This window comes from Podarcis bocagei (genome assembly GCF_964188305.1).
Source record: "Podarcis bocagei genome assembly, chromosome: 11".
Lineage (NCBI taxonomy): Eukaryota > Metazoa > Chordata > Lepidosauria > Squamata > Lacertidae > Podarcis > Podarcis bocagei.
The window spans coordinates 40,737,812-40,765,278 of NC_138136.1; the positions used below are offsets into that span (position 1 = coordinate 40,737,812).

General features: G+C 41.8%; 2 protein-coding genes and 1 long non-coding RNA gene across 5 annotated transcripts in view; 2 read left to right on the plus strand and 1 right to left on the minus strand.

Annotated features, from left to right (window-relative positions):
• Positions 1 to 24,551, minus strand: part of NDUFAF2 (NADH:ubiquinone oxidoreductase complex assembly factor 2) — a 45,795-nt gene extending 21,244 nt beyond the window's left edge. The window contains exon 1 of the mRNA XM_081213269.1: positions 24,394 to 24,551. Coding sequence (XP_081069395.1) covers positions 24,394 to 24,520 — 127 coding nt within the window. The 5' untranslated portion in view covers positions 24,521 to 24,551. The remainder of the gene's footprint in view (positions 1 to 24,393) is intronic.
• On the plus strand, positions 845 to 19,117 carry LOC308597431. Its single transcript, XR_014012977.1, has 3 exons — positions 845 to 977; positions 5,134 to 5,269; positions 18,959 to 19,117. It is a non-coding gene; the product is annotated as an uncharacterized lncRNA (long non-coding RNA).
• Positions 24,552 to 24,815: 264 nt separating the features above from the next.
• ERCC8 (ERCC excision repair 8, CSA ubiquitin ligase complex subunit) overlaps positions 24,816 to 27,467 on the plus strand; it is a 35,245-nt gene continuing 32,593 nt past the window's right edge. For 2 of the 3 annotated variants that reach the window (XR_014012880.1, XM_081213097.1), the window contains exon 1: positions 24,816 to 24,969. Coding sequence is in view for 2 of the 3 variants with exons in the window: in XM_081213097.1 (XP_081069223.1) it covers positions 24,893 to 24,969 (77 nt within the window). In the remaining variant the exon portion in view is untranslated. The remainder of the gene's footprint in view (positions 24,970 to 27,467) is intronic. The other variant, XM_081213096.1, reaches the window with a different exon arrangement.

The window sequence follows — 27,467 nt, forward strand, 5'->3', positions numbered from 1 at the left end:
TCTCTTCCTCCAAGGATATTAAATCCCAAATATGCAAAGTGTTGTTTTCCCTTCTTTCTTCTTATTACTTTTCCCTCCAGCAGCTATGCATGACTTTAAATATCTTCTCAACAATGCTGATACTGCTCACTGGATCCCTCCCCATCCATCCCCTGCATGTTCTCTTCTTTTCAATTTTTATTACAGAATGCAAAGATACAAATGGTAATTGCCAAGATTTTACCACACATAAGACATACCATTTTAATAGACTGGTTACTTGGGAGTAACACAGAACCACTGGGATCAAGTCTTGGCTTGCATGATACACCATTTGTTTGAACTATTACTACCACTTCTCCACCCTGATTCCCAAAATGGCAACAGGATATCATCAGAGAAATCAGCATGGGGGGGGGGGGTAATGCTGAGGATGAAATGGAAGGGAGGTATTAAGATGGGACACCTTGCCCCAAATCTCCCAATGGCTATACACAGTGGCTTTATATAGATGCTGTTCAGCACTGGGAAGAAAATAGTACCTTGGGGCACTCCGCAGCATAACTGCCACTTAACCAATGCTACTCTCCAAAAGCATGAGCAGAAGCACTGCAACACTGTTTCCCTAACTCCCACCTCACAAAGCTGGTCCAGAAGGATTCCATAGTTGGTAGCACCAAAAGCTACTGAGAGAGCAAGTAATAGGGTGGCACTCTCCTGTCCCTCTCTTGATCAAGGTAGTCCATCAAGGTGACAAAGACCAATTTCATCCCCAAACTGAGTCTGAACTGAGATGGAGACAAGAATGGGTCTAGATCAGGGGTAACCAACGTGATACCCTCCAGATGTTATTCAACTACAACCACCACAGTTACCTTGGTCAGGGAAGCTGTCAGGCAGCAGAGTAAGAAATATACCAACAGGAATCCCAATCTGTCTTTTTTCTCAGCACCAGGTGCAGGTTTTCAAACCCCCTCCCATTGCAGGGGCACTTTCTGGTGAGTACAGTGGTACCTCTGGCTGCGAACAGGATCCGTTCCAGAGGCCTGTTAGCAAACCTGAACAGAACGCAACCCACGTCTGTGCGTGTCACGATTCACTGCTTCTGTGCATGATGTCATTTTGCGCGTATGTGCGAGTGGCGAAACCCAGAAGTAATCCGTTCTGTTACTTCCGTTACTTCCGTAACATGAGGTATGACTATAAAATGGCAATCTATAGGCCATAGCACTGCCAACCCTGGATTGCATTCAGTACCCAAAGCTGAGTCAGATCAAAATAATAATAATAATAATAATAATAATAATAATAATAATAATAATAATAATAATTTATTATTTCTACCCCGCCCATCTGGCTGGGTTTCCCCAGCCATTCTGGGCAGCTTCCAACAGAAGGTTAAAAATACATTACAACATCAGTTATTAAAAACATCCCTAAACACTAAGCTCATCCATGCAGGTTTCAGCACTCCCACATCTGCAATCAAAGTCTTATTATGAACCAAGCCAGCATCAAGTTACTGCATTAGAAGGCCTGATGGCCCAGTATTCGAGCAACCAGAAATCCAATAGATGGAGGTAGGGTTAGAAGAGGGGATGGCCTGTACATATCCATATCCTCTTCTCTTCCAAAGAGGATATGTTTTCCATATCCAATTAAATCTACCACAAACCCAATGTCTCTACCTTAAAGTTCTCCACAGCCTTGGAACAATGTATCATTTTACCCTTTTTTACATTATGTCTTTACCTTGACTTCTACTGCTCCTCCATCCTCAACCAACCAAATCTGTATATCCTGCTTTGTCCATTCTCCCTTGCACAGAACTCCCTCCCTGGACATTTGCACAGTGCTACCTCCTCCATTCATTAAAATCCTTCCTCAAAAGCTAACATTTCAGCCTACTTTTGACTTAATCTGATAATTATCATTTCCAACTATAAACAAGGTTTAAGGACAGTTTCCACATTTTATACCTTGTTCCTAGCATCCTGGTACATGAATATGCCTATATTGTCAGTATATATTTAATGGTGGAACCATAGAAATAATAATTTCTTCTCAATAACATCTTAAAGAAATCAGGTATAGGTCTCAGAAGAAGAACAGATGATTAAATATTAAAGCTCATTTTTAGTGTTTGAACCTCCACACACTTACTCAGTACAAGAAATTTCACCAACCGTGGGAATCACAGCAAGTTCTTCATACTTATTTCATTCCATTGTGTTGCTTTTAACAGCCATGTGGGAAAGGCCTCAGGAGATTCCATTTTACTTCCAGCTCTGCTAATAGCTGTATTTGAAACCATGGATTAGTTGCTTCTCTGTAGTTTTCTTTTAAAAGGTGAAAAGGCTTCCATGCCTCACAGGGATTTGAGATGATACATCAGCTATCACATGCAACATACTCAGTTCTTACTCCCACACAGAGATGCACTTTTTAATCCAAATGTGAAACTTAAAATTAATTTAGAGAAGGTTCAAATGATTCCTGCTGCACAGCAATTTGCAAGTTAAAATACTTTCCCCCCCCCCTTAAATCTGTCAAATTACTGGACCCTGAAGCAGACATAGCCCATCACCCTTGCACTGCAGTTGGCAGTCCCAGACCACAAATAAGAGAATTTTACTCAGTACCTGATTTGCCACAATCATTGCAGGGAGATTGCAATGCCTTTCTTTGATTGCTTCATCATTTACACAGCTCAGCATGTAGGGAAGTATGGAAACAAAACTACTGACTCTCTCCTGTGTTGCCCCTAAGCCAGAACACACCTAATCTTCTTAAGGTATCAGACAATCCTACCATGAAGATATACTCACATGTAGCCAGTGTTTGAAATTCCCATTGTTCTAGGAGCATTGTGAGACGAGGAATTTCATTAGCGCGAGCAGTTTCTGAGATCTGGGTGCAGTACTACACCTAAGATTCCTGATTAAAATTCAGAGTGGAAGGAAAGGAGGAGCTTTTTCTGTCTTCCCACTTCCAGCTACTCTCTGAAGACTGGAGAAGAGACCCTCTTAAGAATATTAGGGGGCTGGGCAGGGGAAGGATTAGACCATGTGAAAAATGAACATAATTTTAGCTGCAGTTCACTCATTTTCAGCTTTGTTGTATTGTTATAAATAAGTGTGCCTAGGCATTCCATTGTTGCGCCCATAACGTAGATTTAAGGTGCCATTTAGCTCCTAGCTTTCATATCTGTTTCTAACACTGCATGTAGCCTAAGATCGCCCCCAAAGACGGCACCCAGAACAGCACTGCTGAACATAATTTACATTCAATGGAGTGGCAGGACATCATATTTACCGTATTTTTTGCTCTACAGGACGCACCCGACCATAAGACGCACCTTGTTTTAGAGGGGAGAACAAAAAAAAAAATTCTCCCCCTCTCTGCCCAGCGCCCCTTCAGTGAAGCGGCAGGAGGCACTGCGCAGAGAGGGGGAGAATTTTCCCCCCTTGTTCTCCCCCTCTAAAACAAGGTGCCGTTCAAGGTGTGTTCAGTCACCTTCAGGCGGCTACCTTGGAAGCCTGGAGAGCGAGAGGGGTCAGTGCGCACCGGCCCCTCTCGCTCTCCAGGCTTCAGTGAAGGCAACCCGAAGCCTCCGGAGCGCTGCGGGAGTTCCTGCTCCGCTCTGGAAGCTTCGGGTTCCTTTCAACCTGCTCTTTGGGGCTGGCGGGGAAAAGCCCACCGCCAGCCCCAAAGGGCAGGTCGGGTAGCAGCGGAAAGGCGCGCAGCCTTCCTGCTGCTCCGCGAGCTTCTTGGGGCTGCCAGGGAAGCCCCCCCCCCCCGCCCCAAAGAGCAAAGAAGCCAAGGCAGCGAGCGGGACGCATCCCGCTCACTGTCTTGGCTTCTGCCATAGCCGCACGTAACCTCTCCAGCCGGGAGAGGCTGAACGGGGCTATGGATTCTTTAGCCCCGCACAACCTCTCCGGCAGGGAGAGGCTGCGCGCGGCTATGGCAATACCCCCACCTCCCCCAAAAGCCCACAGGAGCCGTGCACCCTTTAAGGAGTGTGTGGCTCCTGTGGGCTTTTCTATGAGGAGGGAGAAGGGACTGACTGGCCGCGTCGTCAGTCCCTTCTCCCTCCTGAGGAAAAGCCCGCAAGAGCCGCCCGGAGCTTGTGTGTGGCTTTTGGGGGCTTTTCCTGCCTGCCTCCCCCCTGCATTCGCTCCATAGGACGCACACACATTTCCCCTTCATTTTTGAAGGGGGGAAAGTGTGTCCTATAGAGCGAAAACTACGGTAGATAACTGGGATGGCCCTGAGATGTATCCTAATCCATATGAAGCAACATCTGAGAGAGGTGTTCTCAGATATGATTATGCTTCAAAGTAACCTTTTGTTCAGCAGCAGCAACAATTTACTCCATACAGAAGAAGAAAATAGAAGCAGAAATGTGAGGAATAGCAACCATCAGAGATCTTTTTACTTAGGGAACATTATTTAAATGACACAAGCAGGCTCTCCATGCCTGTATGAAGAAAAATCAATTTCAGATAGAACCCTACTAAAAGTCAAAGTGGAGAATCTCTGTACGAGAGTCAGGAAAACAAGCCTTATGAGGAACAGTTGAGGGAGCTGGGGATGTTTAGCCTGGATAAGAGGAGAGTTAGAGGAGACAAGATAGACATCTTCAAATATCAAAGGGCTGTCACATGGAAGACAGAACAAGCTTGTTTTCTCCTGCTCCGGAGGCAGAGGTGTACCTAGGGTCCCTTGTGCCCTTGACAAAGTGTGTGTGTGTGTGTGTGTGTGTGTGTGTGTGTGTAGAAAATGAGAATGGGGTGAGGTGAGGGAGGCTGTAGTCAAGAGCAGAGTTAAACAGTTATTGTTGCATATACTTTGGTACACAGGCCACTTTTGACCTCAAGTGCAATGGTATCCCCTGATTAAGGAAATATACTATCTTTAGGAGCCACCAAAACATACACAAGGAAATGTTTATCAGTTTCATGAACCATGGTTTTCTTACGCCCTGTGTGGGTAATTATCAAATCTTTTGGACCACTTTGAACAACAGCTGCAAGAGAAGAAGAACACAGGTGGTGTCTCTGTCAAGACAGCAGAAAGGGGACCTGTTCTTTCTGCTCCCTTATCTCAATAATGCATGAATTACTTCATTGTCTTGGATTTATTCTGAAGGTGAACAGACTGAATACTGGCAAGACTTTCAGATCAAGTGCTGGAAAACCCGATCAAGGATTGGACTAGACGGCTTTGAAGACTCCTCCAATTTAGTGGTTTGATGATTGATCTTCCTCAAAAAGAAAACCTGAAGGTCAGTTGCCCCTCCTACAAACTCTGATGGGAGAATACTTGCTGCAGTGGTTAAAAAGAGATCAAGCCCCACACTTATCATAGAAGCCTTAAGGAGTCTTGTATATTGCTGCATGAGGCAGAGTCAATCTGGGAGTTCCTCTTTCTCTGAATGTACTCCTGCCTTGCGATTTCATAATTCTCTGGGGTGCTTCTTCCTCTAAAGGACATATGATATCCTACCACTTCTTAGAACTTCTGGGAACTCATCATATACAAATAAACCTGAAATCTTTCTGACAGAGGCATATATATCCTCCTTGGTAAGAAGTCACAAGTATAATATAGGTAGTAGCAGAAAGCGGGGGTGGGGGGGTTAAGCATAGCACCCATACCCCTTCAGCTTAGGTAAGATTTTTAAAAATGCATGGACTGAATTTAGTCTCATTTCATACAATAAATCTTGGGACACACTCATATTCTTACTTATCTGGGAAGAATCCCAATTCAATTCAATGGGCCTTACCTCTGAGTAGATGTGCCTAGGATTGCACTGTTAAATGGGGTTAATTCAAGTATTTAATCCTCTTCAGAGTTGTAAATCTATATGTGCAACTTGAGATGAAAATCATAACCATTTAATAACCTACAGTTCTTTCTTTGTGCATAATATTTGCAGATTTATGTATATGTAAGATGAGAGAGGGTGAATTAAAATATAAGAAAAATATATTAAATAGATCACCCAGTAGACAACTTGACAGTTAGTTATTTCTTTTCCAAAAGCAAATCAATATTGGCATTTCCTTCAATCTTACCCTACTAGTACTTTCAACCTCATCTTGAAATCAATGCAAGTTTCTCCTAGTATACTTTTCTATTCAATCCACCTCCTATGCATTTAAATTTCTTACCGTTCTTTAGAAAACACCTTGTTCAGATTAATAATTCTTATTTCATAGACATTATATGTGGGGCTTCATAAAGGTTACCATTCATACAGGCGTTGCAGGTTACATATCAGAAGTGGTTCTGGGTAGCCAACGTTAGGGAAGAACACACCGCTCTATTGATTTACGGGAGCATCAGAGCATGATATGTTCTGCAGCCTGAATCTGATCCCTTGCAGTGCTTTGTCAGTAGCTGTGGATTTTTGAATAATCATAGGCTCTCAGAACAAAGATCCATTTTGACTATGTACTGTAATAGGAGATAGCAATAAAAAAGGTATAGCCTAAACATAAAATTGGAAACACAATTAAGTCAGCAAATTTTACCAAAGAAGCTATACTCCTTACATGTTTAGAAAGTGGCCAGAGTGAGAGAGGACACAAAACTACTGCACTAACACTCTACTTCAGTAGACTAAAAGAAAATCTATGTGACAGGTAACAACATAAAAAGCAAAGTAAAATCTGATAGAAAAGAGCCGAATCCCTGAATGAGACAAAGGACCAAATACATATTACATTACTCACACCTCTTCAAAAGCATGCTGAAACTGGCTTATTTTGAAGACAAGGTAGGTATGGCTCTATGCAAATCTGTGCATCTCCTATTTAAAAATGCCACCTCAGAACTATTTGACCATGCACCATATTTGCAATAAACAACACCTTTGGGAACAAATAGAAGATCGGACAGAGGGTGATTGAGAGGGAAACTGGTGCAAACCCCTGGTTCAGATCTTAAGCACACTTAACATGATGCAACATACAGTTTGGTCCAAAGACAAATGAAACAGAAATGGTTCACAGCTCCACCCAAGACTCGTCTTCCCAACTCTACCAAGTTTCACAATAAACTTCACCCTAATACTGTACTCCATATTATTTCCATGCACCTCACTTTCTCAAGGGCACAACTGCCCTCTTTTTCTATTCCAATTATAAAGCGTTCAATCTCCCCTTCCAGCTAATACCCATTTACTGTTGACTGAAACCCAGCTTTTCAAGCTAGAACTCTCATGAGAGGAAAGCCCATCTCTGCAGACAGTTTCCTGCTGCTATTTTGCAAATCTGGCAAACTGACCATGGTCCAATCATTTGGTACTATAGTTCACACCTTTGTGCTTGCTCCTGTGATAGGAATTTTGAGGTCTAGATACCGTATTTTTCGCCCCATAAGACGCACTTTTTCCCCTCCAAAAATGAAGGGGAAATCGGGGTGCGTCTTATGGGGCGAATGCCTGCAAGCCTCGCGCGCCCGGCAGGAGGTCCCACCGGGTGCGCGAGGCTTGGGGCAGCAGCCTGTCGCCCGAAGCACGGGGAGCCCTCCGGAGGGCTTCCCCTGCTTCGGGCGAGTGTCAGCAAGCCTCATGCTCCCGGCAGGAGGTCCCACCGGGTGCGCGAGGCTTGGGGCGGCAGCCTGTCGCCCGAAGCACGGGGAGCCCTCCGGAGGGCTCCCCCTGCTTCGGGCGAGTGTCTGCAAGCATCGCGCACCCGGCAGGAGGTCCCACCGGGTGCGCGAGGCTTGGGGTGGCAGCCTGTCGCCCGAAGCACGGGGAGCCCTCGGGAGGGATCCCCCTGCTTCGGGCGAGTGTCAGCAAGCCTCGCGCTCCCGGCAGGAGGTCCCACCGGGTGCGCGAGGCTTGGGGCGGCAGCCTGTCGCCCGAAGCACGGGGAGCCCTCCGGAGGGCTCCCCCTGCTTCGGGCGAGTGTCTGCAAGCCTCGCGCACCCGGCAGGAGGTCCCACCGAGTGCGCGAGGCTTGGGGCGGCAGCCTGTCGCCCGAAGCACGGGGAGCCCTCGGGAGGGCTCCCCCTGCTTCGGGCGAGAGTCTGCAAGCCTCGCGCACCCGGCAGGAGGTCCCACCGGGTGCGCGAGGCTTGGGGCGGCAGCCTGTGCTTCTAGGTGCGCGCAAGCAGTCCGCTAGCCTTGGGAGAGCCGCGCGGCTCTCCCAGGGCTAGCGGACTGCTTGCACGCACGCAGAAGCTTGGGGCGCGCTGAGCTCGGCACGCCCCAAGCTTCTGGTGTAGCGCAGCGATCCGCTAGCCCTGGGAGAGCCCCGCGGCTCTCCCAAGGCTAGCGGACTGCTTGCGTGCACGCAGAAGCTTGGGGCGCGCTGAGCTCGGCACGCCCCAAGCTTCTGGTGTAGCGCAGGGGTCCGCTAGCCCTGGGAGAGCCCCGCGGCTCTCCCAAGGCTAGCGGACTGCTTGCGCGCACCTAGAAGCTTGGGGCGCGCTGAGCTCAGCACGCCCCAAGCTCCTGGTGTAGCGCAGCGCACCTGGGGGGGAAATAAAAATTTTTTCCTTTATTTCCCCCCAAAAAAACTAGGTGCGTCTTATGGGCCGGTGCGTCTTATGGGGCGAAAAATACGGTATATGGTAATGTTCATAACTGCACATACATAGATCAAGCACAGGAAAACTGACCTGAAGCCATTTTTTGATTCCTAAACTGAGCAAATGTTTCTCTGCATGGTCAAAGTGGAAAAACCTCCCCACTGTCTTTTCCTTCAAAAATCCTGTCTTAAGAGTATGTCTGTGTTTGAATAAGGGTGTGAGCCTTATCATTACAAAAGAATGGCCAGGCTACCAAGGAAATCCAATCAAGTAACCTGCCAGACAGGAAATAAACAAGGACAAGAGAAAAACAACATTTAAATTTCTGTGATGTAGGTGGGATACGAGGGGTGGTCTTAGGTTACACCCCTTCTGTGATGTATGAATAATGTTTCTGGGGGTGGTCTTGATCTACAGGATGGGAATTTCAAAAGTCTTTATAAGCCCTTGCACAGCATTTTTGTGGGTCCTCCTCCTCTCCTGCGAGCACCCTGTTGCAACAGATCAATAAGGATCAAGCTTACTAGCTGCTTTGTTTCTCAATATTCTCTGGTTGGCCTCTGTTATTTTCTCCTACCAATAGGGAACCTATGTAAGGACTCTATATGGGCTCTTGGATACCCCATAAGGGAAAAGGGCATATTTTTATTTACAACACTCCTCTAAGCCAAAGTGTGTGACATATTGAGGAATGTGAGCAAAATTAGATAAAGCAATGGCCTCTGCAAAAAAAGAGTTTCTCACAAACAGTATACTGCCTCTGCCTGAGAAAATATTTTATTTGCATAAGCTATAAAAACTAGAAAAAGGGACATTTGAGTATTAAAAGTTCTTGGCAAGCAAATGTATTTGCAAACAAATATGTATTCGCTAATAAAAGTTGTTACCACTGGTGAGGCAACAAAGCCTTTGTTGGAGTGCTTGGTAGCCTCTGTGAATACATGAAGCATGCCTTCCCATACTTAACTCTTCCCAAATACATTACTTTCTCACTAGCAATAAAGTTACTGGTTAATTTGGCCTTGACCCTTCACTACGTAGATATTTCCATTTCCTAAGTAATTGCTTAAGTAAAGAGCCCTCAAACATCTTTGAATGGTGTTATTAACATTCTTCTCCTCAAATACTTATTTGAAGAATCTGCTAAATGCCATTCAGCATTTCAATGTTGGTGTTTTACTAGTTACCCATGGTCACTCTTTTTCTAGATTTCCAATGTAGCATTGTGGTGGTGATGTTTTTTTGTTTTTCAACAGTCTGTAAACATATCTCTCTTTCTCTCTCACACACCACTTCTTTACATTGTCTCCCACATCAATTTTCAATAGCACTGCACATTTCTTTACATTTTACTCATGTTTTTCAAGAGTTCTTAACAGCTTTCAGTCATCTTTAACAATGCATCACTCATCTCCACTGGATGAATCCAAGGCTCAGAATCATATATTTCCCTTTTTATAATGTATTCTCTCTTTATATTTGAGTACCCTTTCCTTTCTTGTGCCTCTTGTTCACCAGCATTCAAGGGGTCATTTTATACATTCATTTTTTCCTGATTTTTGCTAAGTGAATGGCTTTGGCATACATACAGAAGGGAGAAAGTTCTGTGTGAACCAGAATTGCACATGTGTGTTGTAAAGGTGAACTCTCCACTAGATAGAAACTATATTTCAATTTCATTTACCACCCTAATATGGCCATACCACTAATCAGGACTACTGTTTTAACTATCTTTTTTAGATAAAAGGTCCTGCCTCCTTTCATATGCAAAAGGTTACATCCCTCTGATTCTAAGATGAGCAATGTGTGGTCCATCAAGCTTGATTTTATTACAGCTCCTTATTTTCATACAGTCTTAATTCACAGTGTTGCAATATCACTGAAAATGGCCTGAATAATTCAAAAAGGACTAACATATACTGCAAATATAAATTATGAACAATTAAAATATTCTGCATTTGTCAAACAATGGAAGCTGAGAGAAATACTACATTCACATAGGGAAGGATACCAGTCTTTAATAGTTTAACCAGCAAGTTAACGACCATGCTAGGACTATAGAAGAAAAGACAAATGGCCATCTAGAGCAGGCTTCCTCAAACTCAGCCCTCCAGAAGTTTTTGGCCTACAACTCCCATGATCCCTAGCTAGCAGGACCAGTGGTCGGGGATGATGGGAATTGTAGTCTCAAAACATCTGGAGGGCCGAGTATGAGGAAGCCTGATCTATTAAAACAGCTATCCATGGGTTGATAGGTCACTGAGATGTTGCAAAAAAGACTCTAAAAGATAGGGGAGAAACAGTGCTATTTTAGACAGTTTATGATCCTTTTCTGCATGCAAATAAGAATTGTAGGGAAAAAGCAGAGTAGAAGTTAAGAAACATAAAGATTAAGATGTCAATTTAAAATATGATAATGCACATTCATCCACGTGACAGATGAACAGATGGATTTTTTAATTTCATTTTTTAAAAAATGGACCAACACTTAAATGCAACTATCCCCCTTTTGTAATGAAGCAAATGCCTCACTCAAGAAACAAATGTGGAATGCTTAACATAACATGGAACTCTGTGATTAAAATTAATGTTACTGTACAAATGTAATACTAGTATACAAATGAATTATAGAATAATAGGCAATTGTGAATAGCCTTGGCAAAAGCAAACTGCAGGAATAATGTAAACACAGTCATCTCAGCAAGCAAATAAAATCCAGATGTGATAATATCTAAGTTTTTTAGGTTGACAGGCATAAAGGTATCATACACTTGCATGCATGTTTTATGAGGTCTGGCTATTTCTATTTTTCCAGTCTTCCCAGAACAATTTTCTTCTGGATATTCCACTTGCCAATTCCACTACCTGACTTGAATGCAGACTTTTATCATCTCTAGCACTGGCTAACATAATTCAGTTTTCAAGTATATTCCATCAGGCTAAAGTAGAAGGACTGATGGGACTGCAGGGCCTTGCCATTGGCTAAGCTAAGCTAACAGTGACTCCTGGATCCTCCTTTATTTACAGTGAGGGGGGGGGAGTATTTGACCCCCTGCTAAATTTGCCCGTTTGCCCTCTGACGAAGAAATGACCAGTCCATAATTTTAATGGTAGGTTTATTGTAGCTGTGAGAGACAGAATAACAACAGGAAAACCCCCAGAAACCCAGAAGACAAAAGCCAGAGAGTGATGTGCATTATAATGAGTGAAATAAGTATTTGATCCCTTTGCAAAAGATGACTTAGTACTTGGTGGCAAAACCCTTGTTGGCAATTACAGAGGCCAGACATTTCTTGTAGGTGGCCACCAGGTTTGCACACATCTCAGGACGTATTTTTCCCCACTCCTCTTTGTAGATCCTCTCCAAGGCAGTAAGATTTCAAGGCTGATGTGTAGCTACTCGAACCTTCAGCTCCCTCCACAGATTTTCGAGGGGATTAAGGTCTGGAAACTGGCCAGGACCTTAATGTGCGTCTTCTCGAGCCACTCCTTGGCCGTGTGTTTTGGGGCATTGTCATGCTGGAATACCCATCCCTGACCCATTTTCAATGCTCTGGCTGAGGGAAGGAGGTGCTCACCCAAGATTTGATGACACATGATCCCTTCCATCGTCCCTTCGATGCTGTGAAGATGTCCTGTCCCTTAGCAGAAAAACACCCGCAAAGCATAATTTGTCCCCCTCCATGTTTGACTGTGGGGATGGTGTTCTTGGGGTCGTAGGCAGCATTCCTCCTCCTCCAAACATGGCGAGTTGAGTTGATGCCAAAGAGCTCGATTTTGGTCTCATCTGACCACAACACTTTCACCCAGTTATCCTCTGGGTCATTCAGATGTGCACTGGCAAACTGAAGATGGGCCTGTACATGTGCTGTCTTGAGGAAGGGGACCTTGCAGGCTCTGCAAGATCACAGTCCTTCAAGGCGTAGTGTGTTACCAACTATTTTCTATGGTCTTGGTGGCTAATTTGTGTACAGGTGTCTTTTGTACAGGTACTGTAATGAGCTGGGATTACAGGTAAGACCTCTCCCTTACAGCAGGTGCTTCTAATCTCAGCTCAATACATACCGTGAAGATACCAGGTAGCCTGACATCTGGCTGGTTGATAGGGGATCAAATATTTATTTCACTCATTATAATGCACATCATTCTCTGACTTTTGTCTTCTGGGTTTCTGGGGGCTTTCCTGTTGTTATTCTGTCTCTCACAGCTACAATAAAGGTAAAGGGTAAAGGGACCCCTGACCATTAGATCCAGTCGTGGCCAACTCTGGGGTTGCGGTGCTCATCTCACTTTATTGGCCAAGGGAGCCGGCGTACAGCTTCCAGGTCATGTGGCCAGCATGACTAAGCTGCTTCTGGCGAACCAGAGCAGTGAACGGAAATGCCGTTTACCTTCCCGCCGGAGCGGTACCTATTTACAGTGGTGCCCCGCAAGACGAATGCCTCGCAAGACGAAAAACCCGCTAGACGAAAGGGTTTTCCATTTTTCGATACGCTTCGGAAGATGAATTTCCTTATGGGCTTGCTTCGCAAGACAAAACGTCTTGCGAGTCTTGCGATTTTTTTCGCTCCCCCCCCCTTTTTCTAAGCCGCTAATAGCCTTTTAGCCGCTAAGCCTTTAATAGCTGCTAAACCACTAATAGCGCTAATCCACTAAGCCGCTAATAGGGTTGCTTCGCAAGACGAAAAAACCGCTAGACGAAGAGACTCGCAGAACAGATTATTTTCGTCTTGCGAGGCACCACTGTATCTACTTGCACTATGACGTGCTTTCGAACTGCTAGGTTGGCAGGAGCAGGGACTGAGCAATGGGAGCTCACCCCGTCGCGGGGATTCGAACCATCGACCTTCTGATCAGCAAGTCCTAGGCTCTGTGGTTTTACCCAGGACCGGTCATTTCTTCGTCAGAGGGCAAACGGGCAAATTTAGCATGGGATCAAATACTTTCCCCCCTCACTGTACACAAGTATTTCTAACCCGACAACTCATTCAAAAAATATCATGGTGATATACATGATGAAATTATAAAATACAGTAAAAATGACCAACACTTAAGTCAAATTCTTGAACTGTTTCTAACCCAGCTGGAACTTTGTAACTAAAATATAACACCCGTTGGTTTGATTTTCCTCCTCTTTCCCAACCCCTTTCCCCGTTGCGTACTGTCTTTTAGACTCTATGCCTAAGGGCAGGAGCTGTTTTATTAAACTGTTATCTGCAAGTCATTCTGGGACCCTTTTTAATGGAAAAGCAGGTTAACAATGATTTAATAACAAACTGAAGCCTGCTGTACCATTTTAGCAACTTTATCCATCGAATTAACTAAACTTTCTTAGAAATTATATTTGTGTGAGAATTTTGTTTATAAGAACACTAGAGAATATTCAAACTGCCTTAACATGAAATATTAGCAAAGAAGCATCGGAGAAATAGCAGCATATAGTGTGTTCTAATTTCATATATTACTCCATAATTTAAACTATTAAAAAAAGATATTGATGACTTCCTTATCTTGCACAAGAATACAAAGTATCATATTTATACCAAACATGCTGAACATCAATCTCCTTCTCTCCTCAGCACCATAAAAATTACTCTAGGACACTTTCCATTTTTACTTAAAGTGCTATTATAAATGTGTTGTTCTTTTTAAGTGTAAGAGAATGGGGATTTAGAAATCATTTCTAATGTTTTCCCTGATTCCCATCAATGGAATCTGAATTACAAAAAGTGCCATTTGGCAAGCACTTAAAACTACACTTGAGTTTTGAAATAATTTATTTAAAACCTCCAAATAGTAAACAAAGCTCATTAATACCAGCTGCACTGTGCCATTTTTGCTACAGATTATGCATGCATTCCAGAAACCATTTGAAATCCTGTCACTGCAAACAGGCCTTAGCAAGATAGAATATGCTGGATGTAAATCTTATCACATTTCAAGGCATCCCTGGGGCCAATAAAACAAAGAAATCCACCACATTACTATGTGCAACATCTATGGCAAAAATTCCTCAGTAACTAGAACACAGCATAGAACTGTACAGATGTCAGTGAAACTTTCACAAAGAGACTATGTATCACTCACTGGAAGATGATAGTCAGGATTTGTTTCCAAACAAGCCATTGGGATGCAAAGGAAGGGTAAATCAAAAAGAAACACCACTCCTAGTACCCAAATCCAACCTACCCTTTCCCATGCCTGGATCTTCATATTACCAAGACACCTCTGCAGGACATACAAACATGAGAGCATCAGCTTCCTCCTTTCCCCTTGTGGCCCAAATGCACACAGAATTCCTGCGCCTGCTTCTTCATATATTAAAAATTGTGGCCAGTATTCTTAAAGTGGGTTTTGGAATAGGGATGGAGAACTTCTGGCTCTCCAGCTGATGCTGGATTCCAACTTCAATAGACTTCAGCCAACATGGCCTTTGGTCTGGGGTGATGAAGGAGTTGGAGGCCCAGCAACATCCCACATCCTTACTTAAAAATAAAAATGTAGGAGTCATCAAAACAACATCAGGAAATTATTTTCCTGAGGAAAACTTTTTTAAATTACCAATTTAGGATCTTAACATTAACTTGAATGGGTAACCATATTACAATAACATTCCAGAATACTAGGTGTATTTCATTAAAGAAGTGCAATACTGTTTTCAAGAGCTAAATATGCATTCTACTGGACTAATGAAATTACTTGGGCAAAAACTTAAAATCAAGGTTTAAATCCCTCTTTCTCCTCCACACTTTAAAATGATGTTGCTAGGTTTTGGAAACTAAGCAGTGTACAAATTTTTAAAATAAAACTGAACTAGATAAAGGAGAGATATGACAGCAAAACACAACAACAATATTAGATTGCTTATTGCACCACAAAACAGATAATAAAGGGATCTGAAGTTTCAGAACCCAGAGGCAGAATATAGAAAAGGAGAAAATGTAAAAAGAGTTAACTTGTAAAACAAGATTATTGCATACCACCACTGACTTAAAAATAATTTATGAATTTTATTTGCAGTTAGGAACTGAGATGATCCTATGAATACATTTAATCAGCATTTTTACAATACTATGTAATCAGAAGCTGACCCCCAGGTTCTTTGAAGGCAGAGTCCCATCACAGGAAAAACTGATTTTTGACCATTCTTTACACTGCAGATGAAACATCAGATTTTTATTGGACTATTAAAAGCTGTCCAGTGAAGAGTTCTCATGAAGTCAAAGTATTATATTACACTAATTTAGCCACTATTAGCACAGATTTGCCTATGATGGGGGGGGGGTTACAAAAGCATAGAGCAGATGTGTGGCTCTACAAGAGGTCAACTTAAAGTAAAAATATTTTTAAAAATAATAGAGTGATCATATATACTGAAGTTAAAATACAATAAATATTTCCATTAAATAGAATCTAACAAAACAGCCAGCTTGTTTTGACCCAGGAACAAGTTATCAAAATTTGTTAGGCATCAATGTTAACAGTATATCAAAATGAGTGGTGGCAGCTCATACTCTTAAAGAGCTATTTTTAAGGCTCTATATGCATTCCTATGAGAATGATGTGAGGCAATTTTTGTTTCCAATTTTGAATTTTAATAGCTGCTATGACTACGGTGCTATTTTTTCCCTAACAATGGAAGTCAGGCTGAAGTGAGGGGAAGTCTTGCTACAGAGAGATACCTATTTTACTGTTCTTTTCCAAAAAACACACCCTCATGGAACATTTTTTTTAAAAAAACATTTAGATATAGCACATTATCTGTCCACAAATACTAGATGGTGGTCAACAGGAGTACAATTTTAGTACTCTGCCAATGCACATTTCTGCTAAAACAAAATTCTTATTTTTCTATTTGCAATGGGGAAATGGTAGTAGTGCTTGGATCTGTAAGTGAAATCTAAATTTATGATCAAATTATTTAAAATAAAAAAGAAATGCCTTGAGGCAAGAGGATAAAGGAAGTACAAATTACAGAAACACATGCCCCTTGAAGAATAAGGCATTGCTATAATGACCTTATGAACATCACTCTATCATGATTCATTATTCAAATTTTTACTTTATTGTGTTAGTGTTTTAGCCAATTTGTCACAAGGATAATACTGGTATTATTACCACTCTCTTGTGTTTTGTAGTTTGACTGTTTCTATTCCTTGATGCAATTCTGTATACTTGAGCAAGATTCCTGCACTGCAGGGGGTTGGGCTAGATGATCCTCATGGTCCTTTCCAACTCTACAATTCTATGATTCTACACTGTTATTGTGATTATGATGTGACACTTTAAATTGTTGCTGTTCACTTTGAGATATTTTATGGGAAGTGATTCATAAAGAAATAAGTATTTGTACTGTTCCAAATCTAGAGCATCTCTCTTTAAAATGGAACAGGGCAGGAGAAATGGACTATCTCTCAATATTGTTTGCCAAGAGGAAATAAGAGTGCACAGACAAGCCATCAATCTAAAGCTTTTTGAATCAATGCTGCCACCGTCTGGCCACACTTAAATTCTACAAGTTTGTGTTTTATCAAAGAATACAATAGTTTCCCACAAACCATGCCACTGTAGTATTTATACAAATTGTATACAGTATCTGTGTAGTCGTCGTCCCCCCAATCTGAGGTACAAAGTATCTAATCAATACTGCATACAATGTATACATTAATATAAATCTACAGCATCATTTAAAAAGAATGAAAAGAATGAAAAGAAACAATGGGATGAAAGACAGGAGACGAGAAAAATCAGTTTTATCAGCGACTAGACAATGAATGTACTAAGAATCGATAGTTTCGTAAAAACATCCACCCTTATAGCTTAAAAATTGCAAACAAGTAGTTGACGCTTTTATAAAGAGACCCTGCCTTCCTTAATCTAGCCAAGTAGCTGCTTATTCAGATAACAACTCTAATTACTCCAAATAGATTCTGTAGTGAAAGCAAAAAATCATGACAGATGGTGCATCAGTTCTTAGGACCCTATCAGCACATAGAAAAAAGACAACCTGTACAGTCCTCCTGTCATTTCATCTTCCTCTTCTATTACAGTATCACAACTGTACTCTAGAAAACTTTTAACTTCGTTGTTTATATGCCATTATCAGTATGACATGGGCAATTAGGGACAACCCCTTCTGCTCAGAACCCTGTTTCAAAAATATTGCCCAAAGTGATCAAGGCATTGATTAGATTCATACAACATTACTGTATTTTTCATAAGGATATTCAAAAGGAAACCAACTAGGACTAAAGCAAAACCTATAGTTCTAAGGGTTTATTACTCCCTCTGCTGGTTCAATTACCATTTTTTCCAAAGATGAAGACTGGAAACAAAGAAACTCAGAATTGGTATGCAACATGCCATTTCCGCTGTATGTTTCAAGAGCATGAAAATATGATATATAAAAAACAGAAGATAATGACTAAATAACTAATTCTAGTTGCATAATTGACTTCTGCTTGTACAATAGAATTTCCGCTTCATCTCCTTCCCCTGCAACATCTGTGATGCTCCCCTAAATCTGTGTCAGCAGGTCTCACAGCCCTCTGCAGTCTCTTTGGCGAACACATTGGGGGAAGAGGTGAACAGAAATTCCTGTTGCATTTGCTGGCATTATGACCTATGTCACATTTTTATGTCAGGAGACTACCCTACCTTTTCCTTCTACCCACAAGGAAATGGAGCCGGCATTGCTCCATAAAAAGACTACATCCTGTTGGAGAATGAATCTTTGAAACTGGTCCCAGGGTGCACTATAACTGACAAACTGGATGACTCTATACTTGGTCACAGTCACTCATCATGTGCTAACACCAACTTAACTTGCTTCAGCCTTTGATTTACCCACCTGGCCTCAGAAACTAAGGTGAAGTTTAAAAACAGAAACAAAAAAAGTACTTTGATCATCTCAATGAAACTACTGATTTATTACTTATCTTTGCTTTAAAATCCTACTCTTTTATGACAAACCATACCCAGGGCAACAAAACATCCTAGTAGGGAGTGCAGGGGCTCAAATTAAACAAATGTAAATATAAAATAATTAGCTTTGTTTGGGTGTATCCACAGAGTACCAAACAATAGCTAGATGTGCATGTTTGTAACTAACATGATTATTTGTTACTAATAAACTTGCCTCTGATCTTAAGTAACCTTTATATTCCAAGCAACCCCATGTGTCTTTAGGTAACTTTCAAAACTTTAAAAATGATTAATACTACTTTGCTTTTTTCTGTTCAAATAAATATAGCTGCAAGCTAAGCTTTGTTTAGCTGGCCCAATAAGCCACAAAATCGTTTAAGCTAAGGGTTCATATTATATCTTATTTAATTCCTTGAATCATATTAAAAAAAAACTAATTGTGTCACTGTGAAAGAGATAATAAAAAATGTTATGAAGTAGACCAAATGACGTTTCTCTTTGTCAGTCAGGATAGTTCAGTCAAGATTAAAATTCACGTCACAGAAAGAAGGAGAGAGGGAAGTGTGAGAACCTGAAACTTGAGCATCCTCATCTTTGTATGAGGTGAGCCTGACTCTTACCAAATGGATACAAACTGAGGTTCCAAATATTTGAAGTTTTGTGATCTTAGTACATATTTATGATGGTGAGAATAAGCATCTTCCAAATTAACTCATTTAAGACCATACGCTGTCACATTTTTTTCCATTTTTATATTGTAATATTACCGTATTTTTCACACCATAGGACGCAGTTTTTCCGTCTTAAAAACTAAGGGGAAAAGTCTGTGCATCCTATGGAGCGAATGCAGGAGGGGAGGCAAGCAGGAAAATCCCCCAAGAACCACACACAAGCTTCGCGCGGCTCTTGCGGGCTTTTCCCCAGGAGGGAGAAGGGACTGACACGGCCAGTTAGTCCCTTCTCCCTCCTCTAGAAAAGCCTTGCGCCATCTCTCCAGTCGTGGGAGGCTGCGCAAGGCTAAAGAGGAAGCCCGGGCAGCGAGCGCGATCCATCCCACTCGCTGCCCGGGCTTCCTCTTTAGCCGTGCGCGCCTCTCCAGCCGCGGGAGGCTGCACAAGGCTAAAGAAGCCAACTTTTTAAAAATCTCTCTATCTCTACCTCTTTTTCTTTTTTCGTCCTTTCTCCACCCCCTTATTTTCCTCTGGATCAGTGTTTTTATCTAGATTAACGTTTTAGTTTGGAGAGGGGGGATATTATAAAAAAGGAAACTTTGCAGCTTTTATTTTAGTATACAATAAAAACAGATTAAACAAAACACAAGAGAAGGAACTAGCATAGAAGAAGAAGAGAAAAGGGAAAGAGGGAGGATACAAAGCCATTTACCAGAGGTAGATCTTAACCCTTGCCTCACCTGGGAGCTTCTCTGGGCAGGAATTCCCTCGGCTTAAGTGGGGTGAGGGAAGAGTGGCAGGTAGGGGGGTACCTACCAAGACAGTGAAGCCACATGTCTCTCCAATGAAAATTGGGAGTGGGCATTGTGTGAAGTGGCTGTGGATCTCCTGCCGCAGAAGTGTAGGACTGTATAGAGTTGGGAGGGCCACCCGAGGGTCATCTAGCCCAGCCCCCTCACAATGTAGGAATCACAGCTAAAGAACGCCAGGCAGATGGTCCCCCAACCGCTGCTTAAAAGCCTCCGGTGGTGGAGACCCCCAACAACTTCCGAGGTCACAGAATTGCAGGGTTGGAAGGGAACCCCAGGAGTCATCTAGTCCAGCCCCGGTGGTCAGCGGGCACGATCCATCCCGTTGTGCAAGGCTAAAGATGCTGCTCAAGGCTAAAGAGGAAGCGCGCAGCCTGTCCGTTGCTCTTTGGGTCTGGGGGGGGGAATAATATTTTTTTCCTTGATTTCCCCCTCTAAAAACTAGGTGCATCCTGTGGTCCGGTGCGTCCAATAGAGTGAAAAATACGGTATGTTGTGAACCACCCTGAGAACTACGGATGAAGGGTGGTATACAAATGTCTATTTATTATTATTATTATTCCTGCTTGGTTGCTCTTCATTGGCCAACTTCAGTTTATAAGCGCAAGAACCTTTTAGGTGTCTTGTTTGCAGCCGCCAAAAACATAATCTGGATATAGGTTATTCTAGGCAGTCAGAAAAACAAACAATGGTGTTAAAAGGTTGGGAACATTTATATTATTTGAAACTTGACATTTCAAATGAAGAACTTGAAGAATGGTGCCAGCTAATAACTTATTTAGAAAAATCCTGCTTGATATTGTTTAACCAAGTGATGGTATTCATATATAAACTTGCACTGATTCTTTGTTCAAAGGATGACAATGAAATGAGATTTGTTGCAAACCAGTGATGATTCCCCTCCACCACTTTCATTCTCTTAAAGCTGCCATACTGAATACGTGTTTTATTGATTAATATTGTACTACCTATCTCAAAACTTTTAAAAAAAGTTTTAAAAACATATTTACAATATGCATTAGAGGATATGTGCTAGATATTAAATGTCTAGCATGTTTTATGCTGCAGCATAATTTTTCATTATTACTATTACAAACCATTTTTGTATTCATATTACCAAATAGGAAGAGTTATTTCACACTGAATGCATGTTGTAATAAAATGCATAAACTGTACAAGGAACTTGTTTTGTAATTACTGAGATATGAATAGCTTGAAAATCAATATAGGCTGGTATAGCAAGGGCAATTCATCATGTAGCAAAGCTATGGTGAAGCCCTGACAGTGTTATACAGTAAAAAAATAAATGTATTACACAGATAAATCTACCCTTTTTAGTGAAATACTTGACTGAGATACTAAAAATGAGTCATCAATCATGGTTGCTTAAGTGTCCAATCCCACCTTCCAGCTCATCCAGTTTCAAGAGTGGCAACTCAGAAGTCATCTCAGAGTAAATGACTTAGCCTGGATGTTTCTCTCGGGACAAGCATGATGGAATTGTATTATTTAATCACTGTCAAACTAATCTTTTAACAAGTTTAACGTGCTAAAAAATCTGAGAATATGCAGTCATACAGACATAGTTGGGAACAGGTAATGCTGAGACAAGTTACAATCCTATGTAGGGTCCTTTCACGCAGACATTCAGGTCTCCAACTACGTGTAAACTCAATAGGAAGCTGCAGTAAAGCACAGCAACCCAAGCGGTATACCAGTATAATATTTATTTAAATTAAACCCTTCTATTCTGCTTTTCAGGCAAGACTATCTCTCAAAGCAGTTTACAACCAAACATACAAACACAACACATTTAATACATTTAAAATATCCAATGATCTCTAAAAATATAAAAACAGCATAAGAAAAAAGTGTCACATTGAAAACTACAATCTGGTAACCATCATCCTATATTAAAAGACAAAAGAATGAAATGAATCTTTCAGGCCTGTTCAAAAGACACAAGAGATGAAGCTGGCCTGATATGGCTGACAATTAAATTCCATAATTGGGTGGCCTTTGCAGAAAAGACCCTGTTCTTGTGCCCATGTGCACAATATACTTCATATTTTCAAGTGTAAACTCAAAATATCACAGATGTACAAAGATCTAGAATTTCAGTGCTAATTTCTAAAATGTGATTATTAATCATTTATTTCTATACGACTTCATGGAAAAAGAGCCTCATCGTTCAAGATACATAAAGAAATCTAACAATGGGCTGGCAAGTGGCAGCTTCTGTACTAAAACTGTCTCTCTCCAAATCCCAATCTGTAAATTACTAATTGGAACTTTAGCTCAAATGTGACCTTCCAGTAAAGCTACTTTCTGATCAGAGAGCATAGCTCTCTTGGCAACTAGAAAAAATAACAGCATAAAGAATTTTATTTTAACTATACTAGGGTCACGGTAGATAAAAATAGATTTTTAAAATGTAAATACAAAGGGTTGTATTCAACTAAGTAGAACTGAGTAGAACTAATGTTGAATACAAACCTAAGTTTCACTTACAGAATAACTTGGTTAATATCTTAATGAAATCAGTGCAGTCTACCAGATACATGATAAAATGGATGAGGTAAAATAGCTGAGCTTGAATCCTGGCAAGACAGAGACACTGTGGTCAAGTGGTTCCAGTGCCTGAGAAAATCTTCAATTTCTTGTTCTGGATGGGGTTGTGCTCCTTCCCTAAAGAGGAAAGTGAGCAGTCTGTGGGTGTTTCTAGATCCAGTGTTTTCACTGGAGGCCCAGCTAGCTTCTGTGGCTAGAAACACCTAGTATCAGCTGTGACTAGGACAACAGCTACAACTGTTCCTGGACTGAGTGAATTTGGCCACAGTAATTCATGCATTGGTTACTTCAAGAATGGATTACTTCAATATGCTCTATGTGGAACTTCCAAAATCTTCCAATTTTTTAAAATTGAAAATATATATATAAAACTGGTTTATATATATATATATTTTAATATATATATATATGTAAACCAGTTACAGAGTTACAGAGCTGGATTTTATCTTTGTCCTGCTCAGTCATGTAACCTAGCAATCCAGTGGAACTTATATCAACATAAAGGGTGGTGTAAGTCTGTTTGTTTTCCCTCTGATGGGCTTAGGCCAGCTCAGTCACTAGTAGGCTTGCTCCAGAATGGGATTGGATCTGGTGTAACTTTACACCATCTTGAGGAAAGCTGGTATAATTTATGCTGTCTTAAAACAACTGAAATGTTCCTTCAGTAGGGCAAGACTGCAGCATACCTCTTATTTGAAATCTAACACACACACAGAGTAAGCCAAGTATCAAAAACTTGGGAACACCGTACAGTACTAAGGCAGAAATTATATATATGGGCCCCAAAGTGACTTTGGACCATGCCTAAACAGTGAAGGAGATAAAATGTGCATGTGCTTTGGTCAAAATAAATCCCTGTGCAATATAATGCATGTTTACTCAAAAGTAAGTTCCACTGAGATCTATCAGACATACAGCCCGATCCTTGGGCATTTTTAATCAGAATAAAACTTGCAGGGTTTGATTAGACTTTCTTCCAGGTAAGCGTGCAATCCTTAGGCTGCAACCCTAGCCTCACTTAACTAAGTCCCATTTAACAGAATACTATTTAAGTGTTGAGTGGACATGGCTGGGGCTTTAGTTATTCACAGAGTTTGTGTCAGCAGTTGGCATCCTTGAGCAGCTGTCAATGTCCCAGAGGCTCGCTGGCGATGCCTGCCTTGGAGATCTGGTACAGCATCAGACAGCTAAATGCAAAACTACATTTTTAATTCCCCACAATTCCAACCAAGTATCGCTCTGGGGCACTGTGGGAAATAATAATAATTAATAATAATTTATTATTTATACCCCGCCCATTTCCCCAGCCACTCTGGACGGCTCCCAACAAAATATTAAATATTAATTTATAAAGCGACAGTTCAATCCAGCTGACTGCATCACTGCCAGCAAGCCCAGAGATCCCTAAAAATTTGCAGAGGATCCTGAAGTATGTAATAAGTTAGCTCTCAATGGTCTTCAGAGCTTTAATAGTATCAACAATAATAAATTTATTCTTTGTGCCCTGCCCATCTGGGTCGCCCCACCCACTCTGGGCAGCTTCCATCATATGCAGATTAATAAATTATACACACCATTCCTTGGGAGAAAGCCCAACTGAGCTAGCTTTTGAGGAGAGGATTCTGCCCACGATCACGCCCACTAAATGGAAGCAAAAGGCAGGAGTAGGGAACCTGTGGCCCTTCAGACGACGCCGGGCTCTCAACTCCCGCCAGGCTCCAGCGAGCGTGTGAGCGACCGAGAGGGCGGCCGTTATTCCAGCTCGGCCAGAGCGAACTTTGGATACGCGAAAACCTTCGGGCTCGTTTCTGAGGAGAACGCGCGGCTCGTAAACATAACCCGGGTTTGACCTTCCGACCGACTCGCCCCGCCTCCTTCCCTCCCCTCACCTGCCCAGGTTTCGTGCTTCGGGACACGGTAGTACTTGTTGCCCTGAGGGTCTGCGCCGACATACTCTTTCGCTGGCCCCCAAACCCGGAGCTTCAGCGAGCGCAAAAGCCGCCAGACGCCGCTCATGCCTGTGGAAGAATAAGGCGCATGCGCGGTTCTCTCGAGTTCTGTTCCCCACACTGACAGGATTCAAACACGTGACGGTCGAGAGCCTCGAACCGTCGAGAAACCTTTTGAATGTCATGTCCGCTTCCCGCCGTTGACGCAGCTCAAGCTAAGCCCGACGCTGACTAGGGGTGTGGAGTGCGCGCGCGCCGACCCGCCTCCAAAACTCTGCGCATGGGCGCTGTGTTGTTCCCGTTCAGCACTGGCGACGAAAGACGACGTTTTAAATAACAAGCCCCCGCATTGGCTGAGGGGCTCTCACTCGGAGCCAATGAGCGCTAGATCACTCCCACAACATGGCGGTGCCGTGGCTGCGGCTTATCACATTTCGTCATGTTGGGCTTTATTTCTGCCCGCCAAGCAGGCTTGGAAGACCCGCTGAGGCTTCGCCGGGCTGAGTCTACCAGGAGGTAAAGCAAGTCTCAGGGCAGGCCGGAGGCCTCGCCTGGCAGCTCTTTCTGGCTGTCTGGGTTCCTATGGCACCGAGAGCGGCAGACAGTCTTGGGGTGCATTGGTGGCTAAGACATTTATGGAAGCAAAAGCTTTCGTGGACTGTGGTCCGTGTCATCAGATACATAAGGTGTTATCCTGAGTTATTTTATACACGCGCACACACATGCGCGTGATTTACAGGGTTGTACACGGTGAGGTGGAAGGAAAATGAAGTGCAGAAAAGTACAGGCAGGGCTAATTGCAGTCTTTGAACCCTACTAATTCACAAAGCAATTCCTGATGTCACAAACATCTGGGGAATCATGGTAATGTGTCACTTAGCTGGCCAGATCTCATTCAGAAGCTGTGTGGTATTGTGATTTGTGCCTGGGTTTGCATCCCAGCAGAGCAAGACTCTCTCTGGACAAGTCCTTTTGCAGGTGTTCAGAGTATGTGCATACATAGAAAAGGGAGTAGTGGTGCAGTTGGGTGAACTCTGGACTAAAGGTGAGTCCTCTCTTTAGATGGCAATGTGTATTGCTTCACTTACTTCAAAGTGCTCTAAACCAGCTCTTCTGTATTTGAGGAACCACCTGTTTCTTTTGTGAAGTGGGACCCTGGCCCCGAGTCCTACCCTTGCACCACTGCAGGGGATCACATTACACTGACTGGCTTTCTGTGGCAGCCCCTCAAATGTGGAATTCCCTCCCCAAAGAGGTTCATGTGGCACATTCAGTGTGTATCTTCTGTCATATGCTGAAGATCCACCACTTCATACTGGTTTTTGACACCTGAGATACATATTTTTAGGACTCACCCTGTTCTTCTGATTGTAAATTGTTTAACTGTAGATGAAGGGCTGTGAGTTGCAATGCAGCTTATGTACACCTCGCTCTGAGCTGGAAAGGGTTGATAGGGGCACAGAGACTTGGAGCTTCTACCAAGAAATGCTTAGAGCACAATTAAAAAGAGAACTGTCAGAGGTTTTCTGAGCAGAATCATTGGTTACAGCAAACTACATTCCAAATAGATTGTATACCTCTGTAACTAACACTACTCCTTATGATGTAAAACCCAAGTTAGGACATTTGCGTGTGTTTGGATGTAAATGTTTTGTGCATGTTCAAGCTGATACATGCAGGAACCTCTCTTCAAGAGAGTTAGAGTGTTAATTTCTTGGTTATGATTCTCGAACAAAACGGTATAGACTGCTCTCTTAAAAGCAAAAGTGTAATAGTTGAGATGTCATTTTTCATGAGCAAGCACAAGGTAGACAAAATGTCTACCTGAAGTGTGTCTTCCTTCAAGTCAGAGATTATCTCAGAGGGAGACACAGAGACAAACTGAAAATTCAAAACAGGTTAAGAGACAAAGAGCAATGAGTGAAGAAACTGTTCAGGATAGAGAAACTGATGTTAAGGTATAATAATAATAATAATAATAATAATAATAATAATAATAATAATAATAATTTATTATTTATACCCCGCCCATCTGGCTGGGTTTCCCCAGCCACTCTGGGCGGCTTCCAAAAGAATATTAAAATACTATGATACATCAAACATTAAAAGCTTAGAACCTGAAACACAAAACGCCTATCTTAGGGTGTTCCAAAACATTATGTTCTGTGCTCATTGAGTTCTCTGGAACGTGTAGTCCTGGAACATCCAGTATTGAGACATCTGGTCCTGCAACATCCGGTTCTGGAACTGTCAGTTGTATGGAACTATTGGGTTGTATTCTTATTCAGGCTTGCAGCAGAGTTTCTTTTTACATAAAATCTTTATTATTTACAAAAATTTACACTGGTTCAAATAAAACAAATAAAACAACATAATTCATTCTCCTCTAGCCATCCAGCTCTGAGACTCAGTTGCTGACTCATTTACACTTCTGTGCATTTACACACTGACTGAGCTTTATTGACCACACGCCCTTTAAAAAGGCACTTGTTGCTGGGGAGATTTTTCTGTTGCCTAGCAACAGGGTGGATTTGATTTAAATCAAATGATTTAAATCACTAGTTAGTAAGATTTGATTTAAATCATTTTTTTTACAGAAAGACACATTCTTGCTGGTATAATCTTAATAGTTACAACCAGATGAAGGTTTCTTTTTTGGAATAAGAAATTTTCAGAGTAGTTTTTACAATTATATAAAAAATTACTGATTTGTTTATACTATTACAAATACATAAACAGATAATTATGAAATTATTATTTATATTTGGACAACTTTTCTGCTCTACTTTATTGGAAGGAGAAAAATAATCATTTCCTTAATAACAATTGAAACAATTTATTTAACTAAAACAATAACATTATAGCATAGGTATCCATGTTTGTTAACTGATGTGGTTAAACGATTTTTTAAAAAAACAGACTGAGTTTTAGCGCACATGAAAAACTTAAAACAAATCCTTATTTCCTGATGAATAGCCTTTGGACTATAGTATAACTTAAGTAGAAAACTATCT